Source organism: Blennius ocellaris (genome assembly GCF_963422515.1).
Source record: "Blennius ocellaris genome assembly, chromosome: 10".
In the NCBI taxonomy this organism is placed as follows: domain Eukaryota; kingdom Metazoa; phylum Chordata; class Actinopteri; order Blenniiformes; family Blenniidae; genus Blennius; species Blennius ocellaris.
In genome coordinates, this window is record NC_137659.1 from 23,345,457 (window position 1) to 23,363,953 (window position 18,497).

General features: G+C 40.5%; 1 protein-coding gene and 1 long non-coding RNA gene across 2 annotated transcripts; both read left to right on the forward strand.

The window, feature by feature from the left end:
• Positions 1-6,717: 6,717 nt before the first annotated feature.
• LOC308135773 (uncharacterized protein) lies at positions 6,718-10,907 on the forward strand. Its single transcript, XM_080503880.1, has 4 exons — positions 6,718-6,793; positions 6,938-7,066; positions 9,327-10,235; positions 10,370-10,907. The coding sequence occupies exons 2-4, from the start codon at positions 6,943-6,945 to the stop codon at positions 10,372-10,374; spliced, it is 1,038 nt and encodes a 345-aa protein (XP_080360006.1). The 5' UTR covers positions 6,718-6,793; positions 6,938-6,942; the 3' UTR covers positions 10,375-10,907.
• A 1,805-nt stretch (positions 10,908-12,712) lies between these two features.
• LOC308135778 lies at positions 12,713-16,546 on the forward strand. The gene is made up of 3 exons (XR_013936812.1): positions 12,713-12,806; positions 12,951-13,079; positions 16,377-16,546. It is a non-coding gene; the product is annotated as an uncharacterized lncRNA (long non-coding RNA).
• Positions 16,547-18,497: the final 1,951 nt, after the last annotated feature.

Here is an 18,497-nt window from a genome sequence, read left to right on the forward strand (position 1 = left end):
CGGCCGGCGTTCGCTCTCTCAGAAACAACAAGGTTGCGGCGCGGCACTCAATTGAGCCTGCTAGCGGGAAGACAAAACAAAACAACTAGTGCAAAGTGGAGCATGTAAACAACAACAACAACAGAGGATTCACAAGGTCCAGATCTGCCACCCTGGCTAAGACGACTGTTGTAACGTTGCATGTCTGAGAAGCTCTAAGCCCCGCCTACTTTTTAACCTCAGGAGGAATGGAGGTGTAGAATGATAGAATGCAGCTCTACAGAATGGAAACTCACGTAAACACGCTGATTAAAGTTCTCTTTCACATGAAACCATTAAAATACTTATTTTATGGTAAAAAAAAATCCAAGCTTTCATTTACAGTAGTATGTGGTGTTTTTTTTAGGTGCTGATGAACCAAAAGTGTCACTTCATTGTACATTTCTGTGGGCTACGATGAAAATCGTGAGAACAATGGAAAACTGCTTCAAAACTATATACAGTGGTCCCTCGTTTATCGTGGGCGTTACGTTTAAAAAATATCCCGCGATAAGTGAAATCCGCCAAGTAGTTAACTTTTTTCAATTTTATTTTGTACCAATTTATCAAATTATTTATGTTGAGCTTATTTATTGAAGTATATAACTTGTTATCGTATTTTATTTATTTGTTTTCAAAAGATTGCAGTACAAAATTGCAGAGTGCAGTACAACATTGTGTTACAAGATATTTTTATATATTTAACAGGAAAGTCTTTTTTTTTTTTTTTAAACATGTTCAAAAAATGCTGTTCCAAATTCAAAGACTTAATCGTGTAAATAATCGGGATTTCAATCTTGCACAAACTAATCGTGATTGTGATTTTTGTCCATAATCGAGCAGCCCTTGTACCCATAATGTTTATTTCAGTTTATTTCTCAGGGATATCTACTGATCGTAAGCAGCTGTTATATACTGAATGCACTTTTAATTATTGATGTTTATTTGTCGTTTTGCTGTGAATGCAATGCACTTTAGTATTTTAGCACTAATGCTGCTCAGACAGATTTTTAAGTAAGGAATCGTTAGGAATCAGAATCCATAAGCACAACTGGAATCTGAACACGATTAATTAAAATCCTAACGGTACCCATCCCTATAACCTGCCCTCGCCCACAGTAGACTGGGATCGGCTCCAGCGCCTCACGACCCTCAACTGAGTAAGAGGGTTAGAAAATGGAAGGATGACATGTTTGACATGCCGTCCACCCCTACTTTATATGATCGATTTGTATCGTCTACAAGAACGTTCTGCCAGTCGTGATTTATAAGGTCTACCTTTAATACCATCAGTGCTCCTGGTGATTTTATTGTAATCAGATTACTTGTCTGACTTCTTTTAAAGCTGGAACTGTAGAAGTAATGTAACTTTTATTTTGTACTTTTTGTCCCTCCAGAACTCCAACTGCACCGTGACTGTAAAGAGGAGCAGCTCTTTAAACTGGAAACAATCTGCAGTTTGGAGCACGAAGAACCAGAACCTCCACAGATCAAAGAGGAACCAGAACCTCCACTGATCAAAGAGGAACCAGAACCTCCACTGATCAAAGAGGAACTGGAACTTGTACAGATCAAAGAACAACCAGAGGAACCAGAACTTGTACTGATCAAAGAGGAACCACAACTTGTACAGATCAAACAGGAACCAGAAACTCCTCAGATCAAACAGGAACCAGAACCCCCACAGATCAAAGAGGAACCAGGAGAACCAGATCCTCCACTGATCAAGGAGGAACTGGAACTTGTACAGATCAAAGAACAACCAGAGGAACCAGAACTTGTACTGATCAAAGAAGAACCAGAACTTGTACAGATCAAAGAGGAACCAGGAGAACCAGAGCCTCCACAGATCAAAGAGGAACCAGAAGAACCAGAGCCTCCACAGATCAAAGAAGAGCCAGAACCGCTGCAGATCAAAGAGGAACCAGAAGAATCAGAACCTCCACAGATCAAAGAGGAACCAAAAGAACCAGAACCTCTACAGATCAAAGAGGAACCAAAAGAACCAGAACCTCTACAGATCAAAGAGGAACCAGAAGAACCACAACCTCCACAGAGCACAGAGATTGAGGAACACCAGGAAGTCGGTACCAGCCAGGAGGGAGAGAGGCTTCTACTGAAGTTTGAAGGTGGTTCCTTTAGAGTTCCTTCTATTGAGGAGCAAAGTTCCCTGAGTGAACTAGAAGAAGTACCAGACACTGAGCAGTTCCTCTCTCATGACTCTGAAGTCCACGATGTGAAAAAACATGTTGACTCAGAATCAAGTAGAAATGCAGAGATGAAAAGAAGCAGCATATTTCAGAGTGATTGTGTGGACAAGTTTCCTGTGTCAGAGAAGCAATGTCACTCAGGTGAGAAGCCGTATTCTTGTGAAACATGTGGGAAATGTTTCAGTCAAAAGAGTAATTTAAACAGGCACAAGAGAATTCACACAGGTGATAAGCCGTATTCTTGTGAAACATGTGGGAAAAGTTTCAGTCGAAAGTTTGATTTGAAGAGTCACAAGAGAATTCACACAGGTGTGAGCAGCATGTTTCAGAGTGATTGTGTGGACAAGTTTCCTGTGTCAGAGAAGCAGGCTGAATGTGAAGTTAAAAGTTGCACCGGACAGGATGGTTCGTTGGTGCAGAAGAGAACTCACACAGGTGAGAAGCCATTTTCTTGTGAAACATGTGGGAAAAGTTTCAGTCGCAAGTCTATTTTGATGCAGCACAAAGGAGTTCATACAGGTGAGAAGCCGTATTCTTGTGAAACATGTGGGAAAAGTTTCAATCACAAGGGTAGTTTGATGACACACAAAGTAGTTCACACAGGTGAGAAGCCGTACTCTTGTAAAATTTGTGGGAAATGTTTCAGTCAACAGGGTCATTTGATGTGTCACAATAGGACTCACACAAGTGAGAAGCCATTTTCTTGTGAAACATGTGGGGAAAGTTTCAGTCGCAAGTTTATTTTGATGCAACACAAAGTAGTTCATACAGGTGAGAAGCCGTATTCTTGTGAAACATGTGGGAAAAGTTTCAGTCACAAGGGTAATTTGATGACACACAAATTAATTCATACAGGTAAGAAGCCGTATGCTTGTAAAACATGTGAGAGAAGATTCACTCAAAAAGGTGATATGAAGATTCATGAGAGAAGTCACACAGGTACGCCATTTTCTTGTGAAACGTGTGGTAAAAAATTATGTTCAAAGGCTACGTTGGTGCGCCACTATAGACTTCACACAGGTGAGAAGCCGTACTCTTGTAAAATTTGTGGAAAATGTTTCATTCAACCGGCTCAATTGAGGTGTCACAACATGACTCACACAAGTGAGAAGCCGTATTCTTGTGAAATATGCGGGAAACGTTTCATTCAAGGTACTACTTTGAGGAAACACAAGCTAACTCACACACATGAGAAGCCGTATTCTTGTGAAACATGTGGGAAAGGTTTCATTAGTCGCAGTGTCTTTAGGATTCACAATAAAAATCACGCAGGTGAGAACCCATATTCTTGTAAAATATGTGGGAAATGTTTCGATGCAAAGAATCATTTGCGGCGCCACTTAAGAACTCACACAGGTGAGAAGCCGTATTTATGTGAAAAATGTGGTAAAGGTTTCAGTGACAGTTGTACTTTGACCATTCACAAGAGAATTCACACAGGTGAGAAGCCATATTCTTGTGAAACATGTGGGAAAAGTTTCAGTCTCCAAGCTCATTTGAACAGACACAAGATAATCCACACAGGTGAGAAGCCCTTTTCTTGTGAAACATGTGGGAAAAGTTTCAGTCTCCAAGCTCATTTGAAGAGTCACAAGAGAATTCACACAGGTGAGAAGCCATATTCTTGTGAAACATGTGGGAAAAGTTACTATCTCCAGAATGATTTGAACAGACACAAGATAACTCACACAGGTGAGAAGCCCTTTTCTTGTGAAACATGTGGGAAAAGTTTCAGTCTCCAAGCTCATTTGAACAGACACAAGATAATTCACACAGGTGAGAAGCCCTTTTCTTGTGAAACATGTGGGAAAAGTTTCAAGCTCCGAGCTCATTTGAAGAGTCACAAGATTACTCACACAGGTGAGAAGCCATTTATTTGTGAAACATGTGGGAAAGGTTTCACACGACCGAGTACTTTGAATAATCACAAGCGAACTCACACAGCTGAGAATCCATTTCTGTGTGAAACATGTGGGAAAAGTTTCAGGCTCCAGGATGCTTTTAACAGACACAAGGAAACTCACAGAGGTGTGAAGTCATTTACTTGTGAAACATGTGGGAAAAGTTTCAGTCGACACAATAATATGATGAAACACAAGAGAACTCACACAGGTGAGAAGCCATTTACTTGTGAAACATGTTGGAAATGTTTCAGTCTCCAGGATGATTTGGACAGACACAAGGAAACTCACACAGTTGTGAAGCCATTTACTTGTGAAACATGTGGGAAAAGTTTCAGTTACAAGAATAGTTTGACAAATCACAAGAGAATTCACACAGGTGAGAAGCCATATTCTTGCGAAACATGTGGGAAAAATTTCCGTCAACGGAATCATTTCATGACACACAAGAAAATTCACACGAATACTGTTGAAGGTGTGTGAATGAATTTCAGTGATGAAGCAGGTTTCCACTGCATAAAGGTCGATTCATCCTCCATCAGAACAAGAAGAAAGTGTTGCCAAACAAAATGAGGTGGTCTTCTTCAGCCAGCTCCCTCTGGCCAAAGACATTTTGTTCAGCAGTACCAACCGTCCGGCCCAAGTCTCTCGGTGCCGCTCTGCCGTGTGCTGCTCATGTACCTTCCTGCTTGCTGATGACTATCAGTCATATTTTAATCATGTTTAGCATGTAGCCTCGCTACTGTGTGAGCCCTGGAAAACATTAGCATGTAGCACGTAGCATAGAAGTTTGGTTTCCATTTGTGTTGAACTGCACAGAGGCTGACAAAAGGTCCCCTGGTTGATGATGAATCTTAAAGAAGCACATTTCATTATTATTTCTAACAATGCTGCTTTTTGTGTTTTGAAAAATGTGAAGTTAAAATGTTGTATGAGCAGATGTGAACTTTGAAGAAATGGAAGTAAAATGTTGACATGAATCCAATGGGTTTTGTTATTCAGTGTTTTTATTGAACATGAATGAGTTGTCATTTCATTTTTCACTCTTTTTTTACACTACGTAGGAAAAACTAGTGTTTGTTTACATGCAACATGTGCTGAACTACATATCATGAAGGAAGACATTTCAGTGGAAACATGCAATGATTTCCTCGTCTCAAACTATTTCTTCAAACAACAAGTGACGGCCGTTTCCAGCTTTGTGGGGGCCCTCGGCGCGATGCTGTCTGGAGGTCCTCAGTTTGTCAAACTAGAAAGGGGAGATTCCTCATCCTTTAGATTTTCCTCCAACAACCTCACATATTAAAATGAAGGAGCTCATTTGGAGCCACTCAGACACGTTAAACTGTTTAAAGAAAAACCTAGAATATGAGGAAAACAACAATCCTCCATGCCTCAATAAATAAAACAAGATACTGAGTGATTTGAAAAATGTTTACTTTAAATCATAAAGTACAATCAACATCTAATCTAAAGTGCAACAATGAAAACCAATCAACACTAAAAGTGTCTCACACTTGATGTTTTTAGTCTCATTATTAATAAGACACATGTAAGGTCACAGTATATTGCCTTCAAAATGTCTGCTTCCTGGCTTGTTTTGACTTTAAAAGTCATCAATGATGTCCTTATATGACGGCTGCTTGTCTTCTCATGGTTGATGCTGATTATTGCAGGACCAGTGAGGCCATCCTGTCCCTGGATGATTTTATTGATGAGATCAAAACACTGGGCTGCCTCCACCACAATGTCATTTATCAGTGACTGGAAGTGTTTCAGACAAAATGCAGAAGAACAGAGAATTGAAAGTGGGCAGAGTGGAAGAAGGTCAACAGGAAGAAACGGCCCTGGAAAGACAATTCTCCCACTTTCAATAAAGTAACTAAGTAACTTTTTTAAAGCTCTGAGTGCATTGTCTATCAGCTACTTTTCTTTTACTTGAGTATATTTTCAACTAGAATTGTACTCCTGCAATCAGCAGCACACAGTAAATTATATTTGTTTGGGGGTAAATCAAAGCATGGAGGCTATTCGGTGGGCGATGCTGCAAAATTTTATATTAATCTGATACCAAGTAATAACAGAACCAGTATTGTAGATACTGAGGATTTTTACCTCAGAAATGTAGCTCATCTACTTTGTTGCAGAGGAGAGCAATGTGTAAATATTTATCAAATTTGCATCAATATGCAAATTTGAATGAAAACAAAAATTAAAGGTTTTTCATGATCTTTGAATGATTTTGGAACTTTATGAATTGCTTTAGTTGATTACTCCCATAAGAACATGCAGTACAGAGATTGTAGGCAAATAAAATTGAGTTGTTATGAACTCATTCAATATATGCAGGGTAAATAAAATCTGTAGAAAAGTATCACTGCAGAACAGGTCGTTATGACACAGAACGTTTTTATAAGTATTGTGTAAAATGAAAACGTGGAATTTCGGACAAAAACATTCACGATATCACAACTTTAAACACATTTATTTTCATGTAATTAAAACATTTTTCTCTCTGAAAAAAAAAAACCGAGCTTAACGATCACGTGACGTCACACCGGAAACAGGAAGAGGAAAGGCGGAGCCAGCACGAGTGAAGCGGTAGGAGCGTGCAGACCAACGAAGAAGAGAATCGACCTGAAATGTAACGATCCATCTAATCACGTAAGTATTGATCAACACTAATACCAACGTTGGTTTCAATACGTGGATATTGTCGCTCTTCCCGCCACCACTACTGTTTGGAGCTTGTTGGACTCTCTCGCTGTGTTGTCGTGTCTCACAGAGGAAACATTTCATCTCCTGCAGCAACAATGACTTCAGTTCAGGCTTTGGGAGAGTTTGAACAAACTCTCGTCCAGCACGAGGAGGAGGCTGATTCTCAGCACAAACCGCTGGAAAACACCTGGAAACCTCAAATCAAGTTCCACACAACAGGTATGGAAAAGTGTGAATGAACACATGAATGTGACTGGTGCAGGATCTCCATTGTTCTGGCTGTGTTTGGTTTATCCAGCGCTCACAGAAGCAGGATTTGTGTCTCTGGAGGGAAACTTGGATTGAGCTCACACTTTGACTTTTTTACACATTTCCAGCTTTGAATCAATACACAGTTGTAGTTGAGGTCACAAACTGGAGAAGAGCGTCTAGAATCACGTGGATCAAGTTTTCAGAATAGTTATTACACATTTCAATAGATTTTTTTTAACCTTTTCATAATATTGGCTCATGAACCACAACAATAAAAAGCTGTCTCTTGTCGTCTTGGTTGGGGTCCCAAAGTTATCCCAAAGTAGACAGAGAGAGAGAATAGGTGTGTGTGTGTGTGTGTGTGTGTGTGTGTGTGTGTGTGTGTGTGTGTGTGTGTGTGTGTGTGTGTGTGTGTGTGTGTGTGTGTGTGTGTGTGTGTGTGTGTGTGTGTGTGTGTGTGTGTGTGTGTGTGTGTGTGTGTGTGTGTGTGTGTGTGTGTGTGTTTATTGATGCATCTAAGGCTTTTGATAGGATTAACCATGAAAAACTGCTGGGCAGAGGTGTCCCTACATTTTTAGAAGAACCAAAAGCGGCAGCTACACCGTGGCACCCTGAGGCAGCTGGGTGCCGCTGAACCTTCCACTGCCGTACCGTGACAGCAGTCACTGGCAGTCTTTCTCTCTCTCTCTCTCTACACTGCCAGTAGCAGAATGAGTTACCCCCCCCCGTTTTTAGACATGAGTTTCAGAGGGAGCTGCCTCACTATTTCATATCAGTAGACGGACAGCAATTTCCATCTTGTTCTATTCATTTTATCATCACCCATAATCAAATATACACCATGTTCCAAATTATTATGCAAATGATATATTCCTTTAATTTTCCTAAATAGTTGATGCAAATGACAGTCAGCATAATTTTCAAATCATCAACCGTGAGAGCAAGACTCAAATGTTATTGAACAAACCTCCCAATGCTAACAGTTTTTTTTTCAGAAATAAAAAACTTCAAAATACACTGTTCCAAATTATTACGCACAACAGCGTTTCAAAACATTTTATAGGTTGTAAAGAAATGTACAGCATGAGGAGGTCATATTAATTGAAATCAAAAGCTAATTTAATCAAAAACATCAACAGGTCCATTTTACATTTTAACACAGGACCCCATATTTGATAGCAGCTTCACAATTCTTGCATCAATTGAGCTTGTGAGGTTTGGGAGAATTTCTGCTTGAATGTCTTTGCAGGATGTCAGAATAGCCTCTCAGAGTTAGTTTGGATGTGAACGTCCTCCCACCCTCATAGATCTTTTGCTTGACGATGCTCCAAAGGTTCTCAATAGGGTTGAGGTCAGGGGAGGATGGGGGCCACACCATGACTTTCTCTCCTTTAACGCCCATAGCAGCCAATGATGAAGAGGGATTCCTTGCAGCATGAGTTGGTGCATTGTGATGCATGAAGATGATTTTGTGACGGGAAGCACGGTTCTTCTTTTTGTACCATGGAAGAAAGTGGTCAGTCATAAACTCCACATACTTCTCAGAGGTCATTTTCACACCTTCAGGGACCCTAAAGGGGCCTACCAGCTCTCTTCCCATGATTCTGGCCCAAAACATGACTCCACCACTTCCTTGCTGATGTCTCAGCCTTTTTAGGACATGGTGGCCATTCACCAACCATCACTACGCCATCTGGACCATCCAGGGTTGCACGGCACTCATCAGTGAACAAGACGGTTTGAAAATTAGTCTTCATGTATGTCTGCAGCCGTTTGTGCCTGTGAGCAGTGGTTAGGGGTGGCCCAATGGAAGGTTTATGCGGAACTGCAAGCTTCTGGAGGATCCTACACCTTGAGGTTCGTGGAACTCCAGAGGCACCAGCAGCTTCAAATATCCGTTTGCTGCTTTATAATGGCATTTTAGTAGCTGCTCTCTTAGTCCGATGTATTTCTCTAGCAGAAATCTTCCTCATTGTGCCTTCATCTGCACCAACCCGTGTGTGCTCTGAATCAGCCATAAATTTCTTAAAAGTACGATGGTCACAATTTAAGTTTTCTTGAAATATCCAAGGTTTTCATACCTATTCCAAGGCATTCAACTATTTGCCTTTAATACCATAATTGTCTCTTGTGATTTTATTGTAATCAGATTATTTGTCTGGTTCCTTTTAAAGCTGGAACTGTAGAAGTAATGTGACTTTTATTTTTGTACTTTTTGTCCCTCCAGAGCTCCAACTGCACCGTGACTGTAGGGAGGAGCAGCTCTTTAAACCGGAAACAAACTGCAGTCTAGAGCAAGAAGAACCAGAAGCTCCACAGATCAAAGAGGATCCAGGAGAACCACAACCTTCACAGATCAAAGAGGAACCCAAAGAACCAGATCCTCTACAGATCAAAGAGGAACCAGAAGCTCCACAGATCAAAGAGAGTCCAGGAGAACCACAACCTTCACAGATCAAAGAAGAACCCAAAGAACCAGATCCTCTACAGATCAAAGAGGAACCAGAAGCTCCACAGATCAAAGAGGATTCAGGAGAACCACAACCTTTACACATCAAAGAGGAACCACGAGAACCAGAACTTCCACAGATCAAAGAGGAACCACAAGAACCAGAACCTCCACAGATCAAAGAAGAACCACAACCTCCACAGATCAAAGAGGAACCAGAAGAACCACAACCTCCACAGATTGAGGAGCACCAGGAAGTCGGTACCAGCCAGGAGGGGGAGCGGCTTCTACTGAAGTTTGAAGGTGGTTCCTTTAGGGTTCCTTCTATTGAGGACCAAAGTTCCCTGAGTGAACCAGAAGAAGTACCAGACAGTGAGCAGTTCCTCTCTCATGACTCTGAAGTCGACGATGTGAAAAAACATGTTGACTCAGAATCAAGTAGAAATGCAGAGATGAAAAGAAGCAGCATATTTCAGAGTGATTGTGTGGACAAGTTTCCTGTGTCAGAGAAGCAGGCTGAATGTGAAAAGCTTCTTTGTGAGGAAACATGTGGAAATATTGTCCAGAAAAAACCTTCATTGTGTCACAATTTAACAACTCTCACTGGTGAGAAGAAAAGTGGTGAAGTCTTTGTTAAAAGTTACACCGGACAGGATGGTTTGTTGGTGCAGAAGAGAACTCACACAGGTGAGAAGCCGTATTATTGTAAAATATGTGGGAAAATGTTCGTTTACCACAGTCACTTGAAGATTCACAATAGAATTCACACAGGTGAGAACCCATATTCTTGTGAAACATGTGGGAAATGTTTCTATCCACAGAGTAAGTTGCTGCGCCACTTGAGGATTCACACAGGTGAGAAGCCGTATTCTTGTAAAATATGTGGCAAATGTTTTAGTCAACAGAGTGATTTGGTATGTCACAATAGAATTCACACAGGTGAGAAGCCATTTTCTTGTGAAACATGTGAGAAAAGTTTCAGTCACCAGAGTAATTTGATGAGTCACAAGAGAACTCACACAGGTGAGAAGCCGTATTCTTGTAAAATATGTGGTAAATGTTTTTATTCACATAGTTATTTGCGGCGCCACATGAAAACTCACAAAGAGATAAAATCATGAAAGACTATTGAAGGTGTGTGAATGAATTTCAGTGATGAAGCAGGTTTCCACTGCATAAAGGTCGATTCATCCTCCATCAGAACAAGAAGAAAGTGTTGCCAAACAAAATGAGGTGGTCTTCTTCAGCCAGCTCCCTCTGGCCAAAGACATTTTGTTCAGCAGTACCAACCGTCCGGCCCAAGTCTCTCGGTGCCGCTCTGCCGTGTGCTGCTCATGTACCTTCCTGCTTGCTAATGACTGTCAGTCATATTTTAATCATGTTTAGCATGTAGCCTCGCTACTGTGTGAGCCCTGGAAAACATTAGCATGTAGCACGTAGCATAGAAGTTTGGTTTCCATTTGTGTTGAACTGCACAGAGGCTGACAAAAGGTCCCCTGGTTGATGATGAATCTTAAAGAAGCACATTTCATTATTATTTCTAACAATGCTGCTTTTTGTGTTTTGAAAAATGTGAAGTTAAAATGTTGTATGAGCAGATGTGAACTTTGAAGAAATGGAAGTAAAATGTTGACATGAATCCAATGGGTTTTGTTATTCAGTGTTTTTATTGAACATGAATGAGTTGTCATTTCATTTTTCACTCTTTTTACACTACGTAGGAAAAACTAGTGTTTGTTTACATGCAACATGTGCTGAACTACATATCATGAAGGAAGACATTTCAGTGGAAACATGCAATGATTTCCTCGTCTCAAACTATTTCTTCAAACAACAAGTGACGGCCGTTTCCAGCTTTGTGGGGGCCCTCGGCGCGATGCTGTCTGGAGGTCCTCAGTGTGTCAAACTAGAAAGGGGAGATCCCTCATCCTTTAAATTTTCCTCCAACAACCTCACATATTAAAATGAAGGAGCTCATTTGGAGCCACTCAGACACGTTAAACTGTTTAAAGAAAAACCTAGAATATGAGGAAAACAACAATCCTCCATACCTCAATAAATAAAACAAGACACTGAGTGATTTAAAAAATGTTTACTTTAAATCATAAAGTACAATCAACATCTAATCTAAAGTGCAACAATGAAAACCAATCAACACTAAAAGTGTCTCACACTTGATGTTTTTAGTCTCATTATTAATAAGACACATGTAAGGTCACAGTATATTGCCTTCAAAATGTCTGCTTCCTGGCTTGTTTTGACTTTAAAAGTCATCAATGATGTCCTTATATGACGGCTGCTTGTCTTCTCATGGTTGATGCTGATTATTGCAGGACCAGTGAGGCCATCCTGTCCCTGGATGACCTCTGACCTCAGGTTGGTCTTGATGAGCTTCAGCTTTGAGAAGTTCCTCTCTGCTGAGGCCACAGGCAGAGTGCAGTCGGGCGAGAAACCCGACTCCTTGAACGGACTCACGGGTTTTTGAGTCCGTTCAACCAATTGAACGGGTTGTCTGAGTCATTTGATTCAGTTGTGCATGCGCACTGTTTCCACCCACTCCTGGACCTGGAGGCTCAGCTGAACTGTGACATGAACCACGGGGGAGAATCATGTGTTCATAGTAAAATGCTGAAACACTTCTGAGGAAAATAAACAGTAAGTACACATTAGTTTTTAGTGGTCCTGGTCTCCTTATTCTAGATTATGTGTTGTTTCTGAGGTTTATTTGAACCAGGAAATAAATTAAATAAATGTTTAAACTGAATAAATACCCGGCATCCAGAATTGCAGATATACAGTATATATCAATATGTATATGATTTTCTTTCCCTTCACAAGCAGAGCCTAGATGTTTGGAGAGATCATTCGTGTAAAAATTAAACAGAATAAGAGATAAAAATGCTCCCTTGTCTTATTCCAGGACTGACCTGAAAAGGACCAGACACACATTTGTCCCATTTTACATTTATGTTCTGATGAGCATACCAAGAGGACACAGAATGCGTTTATAAGCATTGTGTAAAATAAAAACGTGCAATTTCTTTGAAAAACATTCATGATATCACAACTTAAAAACACATTTATTTTCATGTAATTAAAACATTTTTCTCTCTGAAAAAAAACATGATCTGAACGATCACGTGACGTCAGACCGGAAACCGGAAGAGGAAAGGCGGAGCCAGCACGAATGAAACGGTAGGAGCGTGCAGAGCCACGAAGAAGAGAATCGACCTGAAATGTAACGATCCATCTAATCACGTAAGTATTGATCAACACTAATACCAACGTTGGTTTCAATACGTGGATATTGTCGCTCTTCCCGCCACCACTACTGTTTGGAGCTTGTTGGACTCTCTCGCTGTGTTGTCGTGTCTCACAGAGGAAACATTTCATCTCCTGCAGCAACAATGACTTCAGTTCAGGCTTTGGGAGAGTTTGAACAAACTCTCGTCCAGCACGAGGAGGAGGCTGATTCTCAGCACAAACCGCTGGAAAACACCTGGAAACCTCAAATCAAGTTCCACACAACAGGTATGGAAAAGTGTGAATGAACACATGAATGTGACTGGTGCAGGATCTCCATTGTTCTGGCTGTGTTTGGTTTATCCAGCGCTCACAGAAGCAGGATTTGTGTCTCTGGAGGGAAACTTGGATTGAGCTCACACTTTGACTTTTTTACACATTTCCAGCTTTGAATCAATACACAGTTGTAGTTGAGGTCACAAACTGGAGAAGAGCATCTAGAACAGGGGTGGGTAATCTTGGTCCTGGAGGGCCGCAGCCCTGCACGATTTAGATGTCTCCTCACATCAATACAGCAATAAGTGGCTCCTTGTCAAGCTTTCTGCAGAGCCTCATGATAACAGGTGTGTTTGAGCAGGGAAACATCTAAAACGTGACATGGCCTTTTCAACCTCCGCTCTTGTTATATCTGTGGTTAATCGTTTGTCTTGTTCTATGCCTATAGATGGTAAATCTAGAGAGTATAGCAAATGACTTGTGGATTTCTTCTGGGCTGAGACACATCTGGTTGGTAATTGGGTGTTTTATTTTGTAAATAGATCTTTCAGATTGTTGTTTCTTTAGTCTCCACGCCAATGTTGTCTTTGCTCGAGGGCCGTTCTCATAATAAGTTTGTTTAATATATTTCAATTTGCGTTCCACTTTGTCATCAAGTTTCTTATTTAGTTCAGATTTTATGACTGATATTTGTTCCACTATGGCAGGATCCTTGGTCTTTATATGCTTCTGTTCCAGTGTGTCTTGTCCATTTAGCAGATCATCGGGTTGCTCAAGCTTTTCTTTTTTCTTCTGTGATGACCACGTTATTATTTTCCCTCGCAATACTGCTTTTGCAGCTTCCCACAAAATACTTGGTGACACCTCCACCTCATTATTAAACTCTACGTAGACCCTAGTTTAATTTCTGTTAAAGTCTTCGAATTGTTTGTCATTTAGCAGGATTCTATTGCGTCTCCAAATCGTGTGTTTGGGTTGCACATCGAACTGTAGTTTCAGGTACACTCCAGAGTGGTCATCTACATCCCGAACATCAATGTTGCAGTGCAGGACTCTGTGTCTCTCTGTTGTAAATATAAAAAAAAATGATCAATTTGTGAATAGACTGCATGTGGGTGGGAGAAAAAAGTGACCTGCCTAGTAGACAGGTCAAAGTCCCTCCATACGTCAATTAAGTCATTTCTTTCAATCATTTTCTTAGTATTTAGAAATTATGTTAAGTAGTGTTATGTCTTTTAAGTCTAATCTTCCTGTCACCAAAACAAGATGCCCTTCCTTGTCTATTACCTGTTTGGAGAGTTGGAAGTGGGTTTTATTTGCACCAAACTTTTAATGTTAAATGGGATAATATTTTATCATGTGAGCAGTGGAGCAAGACCAGGGGAACACTATCTCCTATTTTGTTTCATATCTATATGGATGACCTTTCAAATCTGTTGAATGAGTCTAACACAGGTGGTCTGGTGGGCAATACAATTGTAAATCACATTATGTTTGTGGATGACCTGGTTCTGCTGAGCCCTTCTAGTGCTGGGCTGCAACCGATGCTGAAGGTGTGCTCTCGGTATGGCAGCGATCACGACATCAAATATCATGCTAAGAAAAGCCGCATAATGATAGTTGGAAGCACTCTGGACAAGAAATCACGTTTTCCAACATTTTATCTGGCAAACAGTCCACTTGATGTCTGTGAGGAAATTAAATACTGTATACTGTTTTTATTAATTTCTGGAAGGCTTCACCAACCTGCAGCACCTCCCACAGTCAGCACCTGTGTTTTTTTTATATATATATATATATATATATATATATATATATATATATATATATATGGACCTGTGTCTGCAATAATGAAGAACTTATAGGGCTGGGCGACATGGCCTCAGGTCAATATTAAGATACCGTATTTTCTGCCCTATAAGGTGCACCGGATTATAATGCACACCTCCATTGATTGACATAATTTACAACTTTGTTCATATATAAGGCGCACCACATTATAAGGCTCATGGAATAGACCAGTGGTCAGCAACCTTTATAGCTCAAAGCCATTAGGTTACATTTTCCACTGATTCTAACACCCAGAGAGGTGCACACACTTTATTTTGATAGTCCTACCTGCAGCCTATGCCAGGAGGACACTACACACAAAACCTTCTTCACTGCTGGTTGACAACTTACAACTACCGGTAATAAACTAAACTACATGAACTAAGCAACAAAAACACAACACAACACAATTATTACCGACACCACAAACCAAATAGAACCCCCAATAATTGCATTTAAAACACCACAAACAGAAACTCCCATAATTCATTGCAGCTATTGGCTGCACTGAGGAGCTCAGGATGCAAGGCATGATGGGAATTCATGTTTTGTGTTGTTGGAGGTTATTGTGGCTCGTTGTTGGGCTTGGTGTTGTGTTGATTGTGTTTATGTGTTTTTGTTCCCCAGTTTAGGGAGTCATTATTTCATGTAGTTTATTTTGGTTTGTTAGAATGTTGGTGTGCAACCATGAGTGATGAAGGTGTTGTGTGGAGTGTCGTCCGCTCTGAAGATCCGGTTGCCAAGTTAGAGTTGTCAAAATAAAAGCCTCTGGTTGTTCAGCTGGCAAGTAGCAGACTCGAGTAGAGCAATTCTTCCACGGTGCTCGCCACAATATATAGGGTGCACCGGGTTGTAAGGCGCACTGTCAAATTTTGAAAAAATTTGAGGTGTTTAGGTGCCTTATAGTGCGGAAAATACGGTATATTGATCAGTTTACCTCACTAACAATAAATGGACGATATGTTCTCCACTGTGCCCGTTGGCATACAAAAGAAGTTTGTCCATTAGATGTAGCAGGGATATTGATAGTATGACTTTCCTGGACCTATTTATTGCCACTTTAAAGGACTGTAAAACTACACTGTCTGATAATGAAATAAATGAAGAAAATACAGATAAAGTGCTTGTAGTTGTTAAGATGTATTGAAGAGCGGATGAGCACAGATGACTTGAAATGAGAAGGACGTAGAGCGAATTATACCGTGACTTTGTCTGTATTGCACCTGAAAACAGTGATGTGAAAAAAGACCTAACTACTTCTCCTGAAAGAACTTGCTTATTTTTTGTGTAAAATGACTTTTCACGAACAGCACATGGCGACATGGCACTGTGCCCGCGATCAAGGTGTGGATTCCCGCAGCTGGCGTTCAGTCTGCCACTGATTCTAAATGCGGAGGATTTGCTTCGATGGCTTCTAAAGCCGTTCACTTCAACCTTCTGAACCTCCTCCATCGCCTCCTCTCTCCATTTTTGTTACAGATTGGATGGGTGGAGTCACATCTCTCCGGCAGTACAGCGTCTTAAAGGGACGGCTACCTACACACACTCAAAACCAACATTTCTTTTATTTATTTATTTAAACACTGAATATACCAACATGGGCAAAATGACATGGGTACATTTTCGGTTTAGTATGTATGCATGTATGATTGATTTGACATTTTGGGTTTTATGTCACAAGAATGCACTTTTATCAGAGTGTTGTTTACCTTTTAGTATGTTTACATTATTTGCACATGTTGGCAAAATTGCACAAATTATATCTAATTCATTTGGTGCCAGTGGTGTGTGAATGTGGTGAGCTATATCAAGCGCTTTGGGGCTGCTCACACAGCCATAAAGCACTATATAAGTGAAATCCATTTACCATATTTAAAATATGTTCAGAAATGTGTTTTGTTTTTTTGATTTTTTTACAAAAAAATTTGAGATATGATAGTTTTGCCATATCGCCCACCTGTATTTTATATTAATATCGTCTCCAAAAACATCCTGCCAATCATGATTTATAAGGTCTGCCTTTAATACCATAATTGCCTCTTGTGATTTTATTGTAATCAGATTAAGAGTCTGAGTCCTTTTAAAGCTGGAACTGTTGAAGTAATGTAACTTTTATTTTGTACTTTTTGTCCCTCCAGAGCTCCAACTGCACCGTGACTGTAGGGAGGAGCAGCTCTTTAAACCAGAAACAAACTGCAGTCTAGAGCAAGAAGAACCAGAACCTCCACAGATCAAAGAGGAACCAGAAGACACAGAACCTCAAAAAATCAAAGAGGAACCAGAACCTCTACAGATCAAAGAGGAACCAGAAGACCCAGAACCTCTACAGATCAAAGAGGAACCAGAACCTCTACAGATCAAAGAGGAACCAGAACCTCTACAGATTGAGGAACACCAGGAAGTCGGTACCAGCCAGGAGGGAGAGAGGCTTATACTGAAGTTTGAAGGTGGCTCCTTTAGGGTTCCTTCTATTGAGGATCAAAGTTCCCTGAGTGAACTAGAAGAAGTACCAGACACTGAGCAGTTCCTCTCTCATGACTCTGAAGTCCACGATGTGAAAAAAAAACATGTTGACTCAGAATCAAGTAGAAATGCAGAGATGAAAAGAAGCAGCATATTTCAGAGTGATTGTGTGGACAAGTTTCCTGTGTCAGAGAAGCAATGTCACTCAGGTGAGAAGCCGTATTCTTGTGAAACATGTGGTAAATGTTTCAGTCGAAAGGGTGGTTTAAACAGTCACAAGATAGTTCACACAGGTGAGAAGCCGTATTCTTGTGAATCATGTAGGAAAAGTTTCAGTCGAAAGGCTGATTTGAACAATCACAAGAGAATTCACACAGGTGAGAAGCCGTATTCTTGTGAAACATGTGGGAAAAGTTTCAGTCAACAGAGTAGTTTCATGATTCACAAGAGAACTCACACAGGTGAGAAGCCGTATTCTTGTAAAATATGTGGGAAAAGTTTCACTTGTCACAGTCACTTGAAGAATCACAAGAGAATTCACACAGGTGAGAAGCCATATTCTTGTGAAACATGTGGGAAATGTTTCTATCCACAGAGTAAGTTGCTGCGCCACTTAAGGTCTCACACGGGTGAGAAGCCGTATTCTTGTAAAATGTGTGGCAAACGTTTCAGTCAACAGAATGATTTGATGTGTCACAATAGAATTCACACAGGTGAGAAGCCATATTCTTGTGAAACATGTGGGAAATGTTTCTATCCACAGAGTAAGTTGCTGCGCCACTTGAGAACTCACACAGGTGAGAAGCCGTATTCTTGTCAAATGTGTGGCAAATGTTTCAGTCAACCAAGTGATTTGATGAGTCACAAGAGAATTCACACAGGTGAAAAGCCATTTTCTTGTGAAACATGTGGTAAAAGTTTCAGTCAACAGAGTAATTTGACGAGTCACAAGAGAACTCACACAGCTGAGAAGCCGTATTCTTGTCAAATATGTGGGAAATGTTTTTATTCACATAGTAAGTTGCTGCACCACTTGAAAACTCACACAGTTGAGAAACCATATTCTTGTGAAATATGTGGTAAATTTTTCAGCCGACGGAGTGATTTGAGGAGTCACGAGATAACTCACACAGGTGA

Bases quoted from the DNA above. Each gene is read 5' to 3' on its own strand.
- LOC308135773 (XM_080503880.1), top strand. From the start codon at position 6,943: ATGACTTCAGTTCAGGCTTTGGGAGAGTTTGAACAAACTCTCGTCCAG. The intron at 7,067-9,326 runs GTATGGAAAAGT...TTGTCCCTCCAG, and splicing joins AATCAAGTTCCACACAACAG to AGCTCCAACTGCACCGTGAC.